General features: G+C 43.5%; 1 protein-coding gene across 1 annotated transcript in view; it reads left to right on the forward strand.

Moving 5' to 3' along the window:
* Positions 1 to 14,425, forward strand: part of DCHS1 (dachsous cadherin-related 1) — a 65,781-nt gene that overhangs the window by 37,465 nt on the left and 13,891 nt on the right. The window contains exons 12-16 of the mRNA XM_075198460.1: positions 5,962 to 6,087; positions 6,180 to 6,389; positions 6,692 to 7,561; positions 9,200 to 9,313; positions 10,007 to 10,218. Coding sequence (XP_075054561.1) covers positions 5,962 to 6,087; positions 6,180 to 6,389; positions 6,692 to 7,561; positions 9,200 to 9,313; positions 10,007 to 10,218 — 1,532 coding nt within the window. The remainder of the gene's footprint in view (positions 1 to 5,961; positions 6,088 to 6,179; positions 6,390 to 6,691; positions 7,562 to 9,199; positions 9,314 to 10,006; positions 10,219 to 14,425) is intronic.

Below are 14,425 nucleotides of genomic sequence, written 5' to 3' on the forward strand. Positions count from 1 at the left end.
ACATTAAAACTTCTCACAGAGCTTTCCAATGTCCCCTCATTTTGTACATCTCCAGCATTTGGCCACAGTTGTCGCTGGTGATAGTGAGAGCGAACAGCTGTAAATGTATTTTTAAAACTGATTTATAATGGGTTATGGGTGCAGTGCGTTTGTTTTTTCTGGTTTCAGGTTTCGTTCAGTGTCTCTACAGAGCTCTCATATGACAGAAATTCAGCATTTACTACTAAATACTATCTGCTGGTAAATAGACCTCAGAGCATTTCATTGGCTCCAACAAATGGGCGCATAGACGGGCACCAGCCTGACCCTGTATTGTATAACAACCAGTACTGAGCATGCCCAAACTCAGGAAAACTGGGGATCAATAAGCTGGCAGTTACCATAGCGACCAGCAACTTGGAGAGGAGAAAGAATAGAAGGATAGAATAACTCCAAGGGATAGATTTACTAATATGCGGGTTTGAAAGAGTGGATGTGTTGCCTATAGCAACCAATCAGATTCTAGCTGTCATTTTGTAGAATGTACTGAATAAATGAAAGCTAGAATCCGATTGGTTGCTATAGGCAACACCTCCACTTTTTCGACCCTGCAGTTTAGTAAATATACCCCCAAATCTCTGCTACCGGGTCTATCATCATCACCATCATGTATTTATATAGCGTCGCTGATTGCGCCACGCTTTACAGAGTATATTTGTCACTCACATCAGTCCCTGCCCCACTGGAGCAGCCTAAATTCCCTAACACACACACACACACACACACACACAGACGGGTCAATCTGATAGCAGCCAATTAACCTACCAGTATGTGTTTGGAGTGTGGGAGGATACCCATGCAAACATATAAGCTCCACACAGATAAGGTCCAGGTTGGGAATCGAACTCATGACCCCAACGCCGTAAGGCAAAAGTGCTAACCAATGAGCCACCGTGTTTATCAGCCTAACACACTAGAGAACAGTCACCAAATACCACATTTCTATGTTATACACAATCATTCACCCATTATATAAATAAATGGTGATGATGATGATGATTATTATGCCACTCTGGCATCCAATGCAGCATTGCCGGATTCACCTATGTGCTCTACTAATGTGAAAGGTTATCTGCGGAACAACCACAGGGGTCCTTCCACATAGTAAGCTCTATTTAGCTCGGTGTTACCATGGAGCACTGGATCGAACAATCATGTGCTGTTATGTAATGCTGGGATGTCTTGTGTCCCTGGTTCTAAGGACCAGGTCTGGTAAGATGTCCTGATGGGATGTCCCAAGCGCTGTACTAAGGAAAGGTCTTTGGGTTGTGGACGTAGTTTTCAGTTGGATGGAAAAGAGCTGTGTAAATAATCCATAGAAGACAATGTGTGGGTTAGGCAGGAAATGTCCTATCCCAGGGGATGGGCGTGGAGGTCAGAGTGGGGTAATTAATCAACCAAGGACATTATAGCAATCCCAGAATAGGATAAGTAGTAAGAGAAATAGGTAAGAGGGGTCTTAATTGATCAGTTGTGGAGTAGAAGTGGAAATGTATTGGCAGAATTATTGGTATTAATGGATAAGCCAGTGGGTGATGAAATGAGATACGAAAATGAGGGTGTAATGGGATAATGTGCGGACAACAGGATGTGTGGAGGACGACGATAAGGGGACATTAAACTGTATGGTTAGGGTGGTGGATACGTGCAATTAGATAAAGGGAAATAAATATGGGGATTGTGATAAGATTAAATTAAATATAATGGAAGCATGCTGGGAAATATGTAAGGGAAAACATAATAATAATAATAACAGCTGGGAGTAGAACTAAAGTAAACAGTAGATTAAATTGAGTATTGAGAAAAATATACATTAAATAGAATATAAATCCAATAATGTGAAAGAGTAAAATGTACTGAATAATAGTGAGAAATGAATGAATAGATATATAATTGGTTTCTATTATGTGATCAGATAGACTTAGTATGACACCCGGTGTTCTTCTTACACATTTTATCTTGGTGTTCTTCTCACTCAACTGGTGTCACCTTCCCACCAGACACTCGCTGACTGTGAATGCAACTGCACAATAGTTACATGAGGATTCAGCTGCCACCACTGGGCTCCTTCAGTGGCGCCTAGAACCGCTTACTTCTGGGTAGCTGGTATAGCTGCTGCAGCACCTCTTTGCTGTGGGCTGGCTGGTACCTCCTGACCGCTTACTATGGATCAGGACTGCTGGTTAGTGGGCAGAGCGTTGACACAGGGACGCTGGGTTCAACACAGGACAGCCGGGGAACGGATTAGAGTGTAAGCTCTTATCAGTTGGTCACAGGATACAGCAAGCAATAGGCGTCAGGTACAAAATTCAAGCAGTGATATTTATTGCTCAAGGTTCCTGACAAGGACCTGTACACACTAGTTAGATGTACTATTGATCTCCAAAACTTCAGATGGAATAATACAGTTGAAATACAAAATAGAGCTTTTATATACTGTTTCTGACACACATGTTGGCAGGAGGTAACTCAGCCCCCTTCCCTACCTGGCACCACAAAATCTGATATATATTACATTCAATGTTTAGTATCAGGATGTAATATATTCTCTAAACTTGGATTTAAGGCAATTTAAACATAACAAAATTTGCATCAATCTGTGATCTCCTAAATTACTTGCTGATCCCTCTCTCTCTAATACACAGGGTGAAAGGCCAACAACCCCCTCCTGTGCATTGAGGCTAAAAGATGTGTTGGTCACTCAGATAAAAAGACTTAATTAGCATGATGCTTCCTTTAGAAAAGTTACTAAAACAAATTTGGCATATTACCTCATAAATCAATACATGAACAATATGAAAATAAATACATTCACACTCCCAGCACCGGAACTTAGCCCTTTCTTGGGCTGCACGCCGGTTACGTATAGGTGCCACAATGCCCATACATTAAATACAATCATTCATTACATTTAAAAATACATTCTTTACAGCGTCGGGGGTTAGCCCTCTGAATGCTACAGCACCAGGATTACTCTTCCGGCGCCGCAGCGCACATTTAAAATACAATTATTTTTATCATATACCTTTTTTAAAAAATACTTTACACACGCTGCGCCTAGCGCCAGTGAAGTAACCCTCCCAGTGTCGGAGTGCGTTTCAAGATGGTCACCGCACACTTGTGGTGGACAGAACACTGCACCCGCTATTAAAGTTATTTTATTGTTTATCAATAATCATTGTCTATGCGATTTGTGTGGTTCCAACTCACAAAGTGATTTATTAGCAAAAGCAAAAGAATAACAATTGAATAGATAAGTACAGCCAATACATACGCCGCGCTCCGCTGGATCCAGCTTACAGTCATTCAATCCTAAAATATATGGTCAAAGAGACTGAATGCTGGTTCCAGAGAGCAATACATATACATTTGGTGTTACAGTAAATACAATACAGATGACTTGGCATGTTTCCATAGGTTCAGGCTCCAGAACAGTCCAGTATAGTGTAGTTCATAGGTCAGTTCAAACGACACCCTCCAAGGGTGGGGGTCAGCTGTCCAAGGATGGGGGTCAGATACATACTAATCTTCCCGCCGAAAGCTAGTTCAAACTGGTCTATTTACATTACACAGACAATACCATTCTAATCACTAATTCCCTATATTCCATAACTAGCATACGCAAGGTGCGATCTCAAAGCTGATGGAACCGAATCACTAAGGATAAATAGGGGATTAGAATGATGCCAAACATGATATGTTTCCTGTATCCTGAACTTTAGATATCAATAAAGTGCTTCTTACCATTATCATATATAACTATAATTTCAGTAAAATTTGTTCATAAACGACTGTGGGTTGGAACTATTATAATAATGAACTATGTACAAGTGAATGTGTAAGTGTATGCGTGCGTTATTTATCGTGCGATTGCGTCATGACACGTGGCGTACTGATCGCAATCACACGGTAAAAACAATAATAATCAGTATACTTTCTTTCATTCGACTTTGACACCGCCCACACTACCTAGTACTATAATCCTCATGATTACTTAGTACTCTAACTAATCATTCAATATATCCTCTACCGACTACTATACTCTATAATTACTCATTACTGCACTCCATCTTCCTATATATTATTATTATTATTATCTTTGACTTATAAGGCGCCACAAAGGGTCCGCAGCGCCGTACATTACATATACAGAAAACAGAACCAAGACACAACATGATACACAAATATATACAAACACAGGTGCATGGGTAAAGCAAATCAGATTATATCTGACAGATAGTGAAAGGGATGGTAGAAATCAGCAGGAAGAAGGCCGAAGCTTAATAAAACAGGTAAAACAGGGCTAGCGCAGCAGGCCAAGAGGTACAGAGGGTGAAGGAACAGTAGAAGGAGCACACAAGGAAAGAGGGCCCTGCTCATGAGAGCTAACAACCTAAAGGGAAGGGGGAGACACAAAAAAGGGTGGTACTAACTAGGGGAGAGAGCCAGGACAAGAGAGTTAGGAGGACTGATAGACTTAAATAAAGAAATGAGTCTTAAGGGCACGCTTGAAGCCTTTGAGAGTAGATGCTAACCTGATGGAACGTGGAAGATCGTTCCACAGCAGGGGAGCAGCCCGGGCAAAGTCCTGAAGACGAGAGTGAGAGGAGGTGATCAGTGAAGTAGTGAGGCGGCGGTCACAGGCAGAACGGAGGGGGCGGGTAGGAGTGTAGGTAGAGATGAGATTGGAGATGTAGGGAGGGGAAGATTGACTAAGAGCTTTAAAGGTGAGGGTGAGGAGTTTAAATTTAATTCTGTAGGGTATGGGGAGCCAATGTAGTGACTGTTGGAGGGAGACCGTGGAGATAGATCGGCGGGAGAGAAAAATGAGGCGGGCTGCAGCATTGAGGATAGACTTAAGAGGATCAAGGCGAAAATCAGGTAGGCCAGAAAGAAGAAGGTTACAGTAGTCAAGGCGAGAGATAATAAGCGAGTGAACAAGGGTTTTCTTGGCTTCCGTGGTGAGAAAGGGACGTATCTTAGAAATATTCCGAAGGTGGAAGTAACAGGATTTAGAGAGGGACAGAATGTGAGGCGTAAATGAGAGGGAGGAATCAAGGATGACCCCAAGGCATCGGACTTGGGGGACAGAAACGAGGATAGTGTTATTAACAGAAATAGAGAGGGGGGGAGGTGGGAGAGTCCTGGCAGGGGGGAAGACTATAAGCTCGGTCTTGAAAATATATTGAGTTTAAGGAAGAGTTGGGACATCCAAGATGAGATGGCCGAAAGACAGGAGGAGACACGAGACAGAAGGGAAGGGGAGAGGTCAGAGAATGAAAGATAGATTTGGGTATCATCAGCATAGAGGTGGTACTGGAGGCCAAAGGAGTGGATGAGGACACCAAGGGAGGAGGTGTAGAGGGAGAAAAGCAGGGGGCCAAGAACGGAACCTTGAGGAACGCCGACGGGTAGGGGAAGAGGGGGTGATGTAGAATCATGAGTAGAGACTGGGAAGGAGTGGTTGGTGAGGTAAGAGGAAAACCAGGAGATGACAGTGTTACATAGGCCTAAAGATTTGAGAGTTTGCAAAAGGAGTGCGTGGTCAACGGTATCGAAGGCAGCAGAGATGTCAAGAAGGATAAGAAGGGAGTAGTGCCTATTGGATTTAGCGAGGAGAAGGTCATTAGTGACCTTAGTGAGGGCAGTTTCAGTGGAGTGGAGGGGGCGAAAACCAGATTGGAGATACTCTCCCCATTCAATTATACTCTTCATGATTTCTTAGTACTCTACCTTATCTTCCTATATATATACTCTACCTACTGAAATCTTCATTATACTCAGTACTCTTGTCTCTTACTCATTTGCTGAACACTTGATCATTACTCAGAACATTTTCTTCTTGGTATTATAGATATTGCTCACATTCGGACACATTTGTTTATATTATGTAATGCCTCACACAATTTTGTGTTTTCATAGGTCCTGGTGGACATATCACATACGGGGGAGCTACTGGAGAGGAGTTCTCACTTGATGCTGAAACTGGGGTACTAACCACCAAGCAGCCACTCGACCGAGAGTTAAAGGACGTGTATAAGATGACAGGTGAATACAGACTATAAATGACACAATGCATTTACGAAATCTAACATGCACACTACTTACATAGTAACTACATGCTCCATAATATATTACAGTATATGCTCGAGATGGAGGGTCCCCACCACGTGTATCCGAGATCAGGGTACACGTTACAGTCGTTGACGAAAATGACAATACTCCTAAATTTGAGAGTGACAACGTGTTCCTAGAAGTTCCAGAGAATCAGGAGCCAATTACTCTCTGTCTACTGAGTGCCTGGGACCCAGACACCGGGAGCAATGGACACCTGCAATACCAGGTGATAGGTGAGTAACTTCTAGACGTGGTACATATTATACATCATGAAACTACTACATGATGGAGGTAGACCAAGGGTACGTCACCTACCATGGTTGAACTAAATGTAGTTTGAAGATTCTGTTTGTGATAAAAACTTTATCTGACAAGGTCTACTTAAAACGTAATTCTATGTCGAAAACGAAAAAAAATTCCATGATTTTGTTCCTCAGTATTTCTGTCCTATTTGTTGATTAGACCCATAACTGATTTCGGGTGGTCCAGGATTGTGTAGAGTTACTCAGATCGTTTTGTTTTCTATTCTACATAGATGGTGACCCATCACGTGACTTCTCCCTAGATCCTTCATCTGGAGCCCTATCAACATCTCGTGCTTTGGACCGGGAGTCTGTGTCAGAGTACCGACTGACCGTGTTAGTCCATGATTCTGGCATCCCGTCTCTCAGTGCCACCACAATTGTCACCGTGTCTTTACTAGATCTTAATGACAACACACCCGCCTTCTCTGCTGCGTCCTTCAATGCAGAGGTCCCGGAGGATACCCCTGTGGGCAGTTTAGTCTTGAAGCTGGCCGCCCTTGACCCCGACCATGGTCCAAATGGGCGGATTACATTCCACCTCTCTAATGGTACGCAGGGAGCCTTCCATATAGACCCTCTGACCGGACATATCACAACTGCCATTCAACTAGACCGAGAACGTCGAGCTGCTTATACCTTCCTGGCATGGGCCATGGATTCTGACCCTTGTGGGCCACGGAGTGCGGAAGCCTCGGTGACGGTAATAGTGAAGGATGTGAATGATAATCCTCCCGCATTTTTGCGTAGCCCGTTTCATCTCAATCTGTCCCGTAACACCCCCATTAAGCGGACTTTGGCTGCAATGAGAGCAGAAGACAAAGATGCTGGTGCCAATGCTTCCATATTGTATCGGTTGGCCCCGCATTCGTCAAAAGGAGGATTTTCTGTGGACCCCTACACGGGTGAGGTGCGTCTACTAGAGCCGCTGGAAGAGATGAGTCCACGAGAACGCACTGTTTTCGTACAGGCCTCAGACCTGGGGGAATTGCCACAATCTACCACTGCTGTTCTGGTCATCCATCTACGTGACGAGGCATCACGGGGGCCACGATTCCCGCGAGAAGCCATTGAGTTCAGCTTGTCTGAAAATAGCCAGCAAGGTAATAGAGGAAATGAAACACCAGCTGCGGTGAGACAATGGCTTTGTGGAATAAATTGCCTGAGTTTAATTATTTATTAGAGGTATTATAAAAACATACAAATCCCGGCATTGTATATTTAAAACTATTTTCATGTAAGCTTAAATGTTTATCGTAGGGCAACTAGGGATGAAGTCTGTAGATTGCAATTTACACCAGATAAATTATGGCAATGAGGGTTAAAGGGCTCATGTGCAATAAGCAAGATGCGCTTTTCCGTACTGCGCAGTAAAAAGGAGTTGGGTCTTCTCTTCCCCCCTGGTGCAAGACCTGTGCTGAACCATAAACTGTAAGATCATAGTCTTACAGTTTATGTACAAATTATATAGATAAAGAAAAACTTACTGATCCCCCTTCCCCCCAAAAAAAGGCAAATCCAGCTCTAGTACTGACAGCCTAGGCTGCTATTGGCAAAATCTGAAGGACAATAAAAAAAATTTGCAAAATTGCCAAATTCAGTCTTAGGTCGGTAACCACCAGGGGTAGTTACTTAGTCGGTACTCACAATGCCCACACACTTTACAACAATGGAAAAATACTGTAGATATTTGTGAAAGTCGCCTTTTAGATGTGGAGGCAATTAAACGTGCCTGTCTGTTAGATGGTAAGTAGAAGGCATTTTTACTGCCGAAAAAATCCCACCACAACCGGTAAGCACAGGACTGAGTTCCCCCCTGGGATTAACCAGCCCCGTCCTAAATATGACTAGGAATTTTCCCACACTCCTGGTGCGGTGGGTGTTGGATAGTTAAGTAAAAGAAAAAGTTAATTTTGTCCATGGTGATCTACACGTCTCATCATGACCAGGCTGCCTTTAAGTGTTTGGGCATGCTGGCGCTTGTAGTACTGCAAGCTCCAGTATACCGATGGCTGCCAGGGCATGCTGGCACTTAAGGAACCACAAGTTCCAGCATGCCTGACCACATGTTTAAAGTGAATCATTCGCTTTTAACGTGTTATACGCCTGAAGAGTATCTTACTGAAATGTGCGCACTTTGCATACTCGTGTCATATAATAAAATCACATCTTTTAAACAGACGCAATTTACTCTTATAGCATAAATTATGTCCAATTCTACATTAGGCAGTATTATATGTAAACCAAGGACCAGTCCAAATGAAGGAACAGGTTACGTCACTTCTGTGGTTTTCTTGCACGTACGGTCTAGTAGTCATCAGCACGGTGGTCTAGGGGTTAGCACTTCTGCCTCACAGCGCTGGGGTCATGAGTTCAATTCCCGACCATTGCCTTATCTGTGTGGAGTTTGTATGTTCTCCCCGTGTTTGTGTGGGTTTCCTCCGGGTGCTCCGGTTTCCTCCCAACTCCAAACACATACCTGTAGGTTAATTGGCTGCTATCAAAATTGACCCTAGTCTCTCTCTGTCTGTCCGTCTGTCTGTGTGTGTGTATGTTAGGGAATTTAGACTGTAAGCTCCAATGGGGCAGGGACTGATGTGAATGAGTTCTCTGTACAGCGCAGCGGAATCAGTGGCGCTATATAAATAAATGGTGATGATGATGATGATGATGATGATGATGATGTGCCTCTGTCCCGGTGCCTCTGTATGTTTTTACCATGCTGTGCTCCTGTTTTGCAGGCTCGGTGGTTGGGGCAGTAAGAGCCACTCACACGGGAGGCTCCTCCGGAAGGATCAGTTACAGCTTCCTGAGCGGGAATGAAAATGGGGCTTTCAACATCAACCCAAGTACAGGTATCCACAGAAATATTCATACTACAGGTACTCACAGTTAAATTCATACTACAAGTACTCACATAGATATTCATACTACAGGTACTCAAAGGGTATTCATACTGCAGGTACTCAGTTATATTCATACTACAGGTCCTCAAAGAGATATTCATAGTGCAGGTACTCACAGTTAAATTCATACTACAGGTACTCACATAGGGTTTGATTCATTAAGGAAAGTAAAGCAAAAAGAAGGAGTAACTTTAAACCTTGACAAAACCATGTTACATTGGAGAGGGAGGTAAATTTAAAATGTGGGGACAGATTTATAGTGGGGTAGGGCATGTCCTAGATCAACTGTAAGTTTAAGTGTAAAAATAAAGCCATCAAGTATTTGTGTGTTACATGAAAAAACAGACAGTATTTAACTTATGTGCAAAATGATAAACTAATTTGCACCCCTTGCATAGTAACATGGCTGTTTTTTCATGTAGCACAAAAATACCTGACAGCTTTATTTGTACACTGAAATTTAAAGTTAAATTTATCTCTTTAAACTATAAATCTGTCCCCACATTTAAAATTTACCTCCCCCTCCAACGCAACATGGTTTTGCCCTGGTGCAAAGTTACTCCTTTTTGTCTTGCTTTCCTTTCCTTAATCAGACCCTGTAAGTGCAGAGACAAATTGTACTAATTCCGGTCTGTTCCTCAGGGCAAATTACGGTGCGGCAGCCGGCACTGTTGGACTATGAACAAAGCTCACGGCACAAACTGGTGATTCAGGGCGAGACAACGCAACATTACACGTTTACCACCGTTACCGTCCTTCTGCAGGATGCCAACGACAATGCTCCTCGCTTCCAACTGCCGCACTATACCGCTTATATCAGAGAGGCGCAGGCTGATGGGAACCGCATCATACAGGTAAGGAGCCAATCAGCTGTGAGATAGTAGGGGAAATACAGGCACGTACCCAGACCTGCCATCACAGGGCTTGTAACCTGGGCTATAGAGTCGGAATGCTAAACCTACGACTCCCACTCCTCTACCTTCATAAATGGCAAATGTATATTAATGTATATTAAATAATAATAAACTTACTGTAGTAACATGTTAGCACACGGCATGTTCATTACCACCATGTAAATCATCAAGCTACATAGACTGAACATAAAATATATTTATTTTATTAAAATTTCTGAAGGAGACAACTTTATTAAATTCCTATGAAAGTAAATATGCAACAAACTATGCATTTAATACATTTTAAACCACGTGTTTTATCAGAAACAAATATTATATACTTTAAAACTAAAGAATATATCAAATTAAGACCATAACTGTCACGGGCACTAGGAGTCTTTACCCAGGGATCACCAGATGGTAGGCTTACCAGAGCAATGTAGATGGTAATAGAGTACTCTGGTAGCTGGGTGATCACGGAACATGAAATGATGGCCGATGAGATGCTCAGGAAAGTCTATGACTAGCAACACTGGTAATAATGAGGTAATAATACACAAGGGACTGTATGGACAAGGACACGTGAAGATAGTCAGTGGTCTGCGATAGCAAGTTGTACCACTGCTATAGGGAGGAGGAATGTCCAACAGAAACAAGGAGGTGATGAGAGTCAGCGGTCTGCGGGTAGCAAGTTGTACCGCTGTCTGAGTGAAGGAATGGAATCCAAGTGGAGGTATCCGGGTAGTCAGTGGTCTGCGGCAGCAAGTTGTACCACTGCTATGTGAGAGGATGATGGAACAGGTGATAACGGAAACAGGGATCAGTGGTCTGACATGAGCAAGTTGTACCACTGAATATATATGTGAGGAGGTGCACAGGGGAAGACTGCAACACAGGATATACACAGGCACCTTATACACGATCCACAGTAATATGCACAATATAGATATACATATAGATATAAATGACTGAGCAGGTCTGCAATCTAGAAAGTCTCTTGAAGTAGTCCAGCACAATAATAACACAGTCAATGATGGCAATAGACTCAGCGGATAGCAGACTCCAGAGAAAACCAAACACAGTCCAGCAAGATATGCAATACACAGCACAGTCAATGAGAAGTATGCATACCGTGGTTCAGCAGTAGCAGTCAGATGGGATAGCAGCGGTACCTGAGCGGCGGGAGGCCGCCTGGATAAAAAGTCCCTGGATAGGTGAGGCAGCGGTCTAGCAGGTGCAGCGCACAGGTGAGTAGACCAACAGGGACACGAATTCACAGGAGTAAGCAACACGTGGAACTGGACTCATAGGGAACCCAGGAGAATGGAGATGATCCAGCAGAGGGTAGTAGATGAGATACAAATCCAATGCTGACAGGAGGGTAGAGACCAGTGGAACACGTGAAGGCGTGGAGAGTGGATCAGCAGGAGATGGACGATAGCGCTGACCACAGCGGCAGGACTCAGCGGCACACGGAGGTAACCAGTAGCAACCACAGGAACCAACAGCGATGGGAAACAGGAGTGCAGCGCAGGGCAGGAGCTGTTGATCACGAAGTGTAGCAGATGGTAATGAAAGCGGCAGTCTCGAGGAAGTCACAGCAAAGATGAGATGAGACTGTAGTGCACGGAGGCCGCAGATAGTAATCAGCTGGCAGTCACGATGTTGAACACAGGCGAGTTGCAAGCAGGAGACTGTAGTGCACGAAGGCAGCGGATAGTAGTCAGCTGGCAGTCACGATGATGAACACAGGCGAGTTGCAAGCAGGAGACTGTAGTGCACGGAGGCAGCGGATAGTAATCAGCAAACAGACTTGATGAGAAGCAGGTGAGGGAAGTAATAGCTGGAGTGCACGGAGGCAGCGGATAGCAATGAGCAAACAGTCACATTGATATAAAATAACGTAGAAGTGGTTTAGAAGACTGTAGTGCACGGAGGCAGCGGATAGGAATCAGCAAACAGTCATGATGATACAGTTGATGGTAGAAGTGGTATGGAAGACTGTAGTGCACGGAGGCAGCGGATAGGAATCAGCAAACAGTCCTGATGATACAGTTGATGGTAGAAGTGGTATGGAAGACTGTAGTGCACGGAGGCAGCGGATAGGAATCAGCAAACAGTCCTGATGATACAGTTGATGGTAGAAGTGGTATGGGAACCACAGGAATAGAAGTGGTTTGGAAACCACAGGAATCAGCAGCGCTGAATACACGAGGAATACAGGAACACCTTCAGAGACTCATGAGGAATGAGACTCCAAGATCAGGCAACGTGGTGTTGACCACAGGTGCTTAATATAGGGAGGTTGCCTGATCTGCCAATTGAGTTAAAGGGGTATACACTGAAGTATAGAAAAGGGCTGCGCATGCGCAGACCCTCAGGATGGTGGACGACCACGGTTCCTAAATGTCCGGAAAGAGGCACTCACGGTCCGGTGAGTGACAATAACAGAACATGATAATATACAAGACGTCCTCTGCTTGCAAACTCTTTAGAATTACATTACCGGTTGGTTTCCTATAAATATATTCACTACTACTCTGCTTTTTATGGTAAATCGAAGAGAAACTGGGTTAATTGCAGGAACATAGGTTGTTACTTTAACTAATATATGTACAAAATTATGACTAATAGAGCACAAAATAAAATACCTGAACAAATGCTGTCAGATGACACTATACAATACGCCGTTACGCACATCTGTTCTCTGGGGCGATATTTTGTCTGTTCCAAATGAATCCAAATATTGGTCAATATCAACCTCCTCCTCAGAAGATGAGGGTGAAGACATGGCAACAACTGGAACATCTTCATCCTCCGGACATTCCTGTAACCCATTCATTCTAACTACTACCTGAAACAGAGCATCTCTCCTTTATTCAGCTTATGATCATCCCTCGGAATCCGATCCGTTGGGTCTACATAAACAGCTGCCAAAAGAATCTTCTAATAATAGTGTCTCTCTTCGTTTCATGGAAACAGCAATGTCATCTGCAATTAACCCTCCTTTTTGAGACAGACAAATCATTGGGTTCCTCCATTCCCTCAAGAAAATGCCTGAAGTTAAGTCCTCAGCTTTCACTGTAAATGGATGATGAAGCAACTCTTCCAGTTCTGTCATCTGTGTCCACTGACATTCGCTTAGCGTCACTTGAGGGTTGGCCGTGTCCAGAAGACAGGGGCAACAGCAGGATTTGTAGAGGGGGGTTTCCACACCACGCCGTCAGTGGGCGTGACCATCATGCATGGGGGTGTGGCTATAATATTAGACAGTGTTTGACTGCTCTCCAACTCTTCCTATCCCCATAATAAACATGGGTAATGCTGCGTGTACTACTGTTAGGTGCATGCAGCTTTCTCTTTTGAAGTAGAGCTGTGTGAGGCAGGAACAGGGTCCAGCCACCTCAATTATCCAGGCTGGGAGGGGGGTTTCCAGGCACTTGGAAACCCCACCACCCCCACCCCCGGTTTGCCTATGCTGCCATACCTCCCAACTGTCCTGATTTACTTGGGACGGTCCCAGTTTGGGGGCAGGAGTGAAATATTCTGTTTACTGCTGCTCTGCATGGCATGGGGTAATTATATAGCAGTGTAGTGGGAGACGTCAGCGTGGGGTAATTATACAGCATAGTAGTGGGTAATAGCAGGATGAGGTAATTATAGTAGCATAATATATATTAGTTTGCCATACTCTTAATTAGACATAAGTAGTCCTTAATTCCTCAAAAAACATAGAAGGCCTGATTCATTAAGGAAAGTAAAGCAAAAAAAATGAGTAACTTTGAACCTTGGCAAAACCATGGTACAATGCAAGGGCTGTAAATGAGTTTATTATTTTGCAATATAAGTTAAATACTGTCTGCTTCTTCATCTAGCACACAAATACTTGATAGCTTTATTTGTAGACTGAAATTTAATGGTGATCTCCAACATTCCCTACCCCAACTATAAATCTATTAAATTTACCCCCCCCCCCACCTCCAATGCAACATGGTTTTGCCAAGGTGAAAAGTTACTAATTGTTTTTTGCTTTACTTTCCTTAATGAATCAGGCCCAGAGTGACCACCTCTGCCAACAAGTAATTGATTACTTATTAGGTACTGGAGAGCATATGACAGTAGGGTAATTAAATAAATGCAATACATGATTTCACAGCAATATTTTCTC

The sequence above is a fragment of the Mixophyes fleayi genome, chromosome 2 (assembly GCF_038048845.1).
Source record: "Mixophyes fleayi isolate aMixFle1 chromosome 2, aMixFle1.hap1, whole genome shotgun sequence".
NCBI classification, from domain to species: Eukaryota; Metazoa; Chordata; class Amphibia; order Anura; family Limnodynastidae; genus Mixophyes; species Mixophyes fleayi.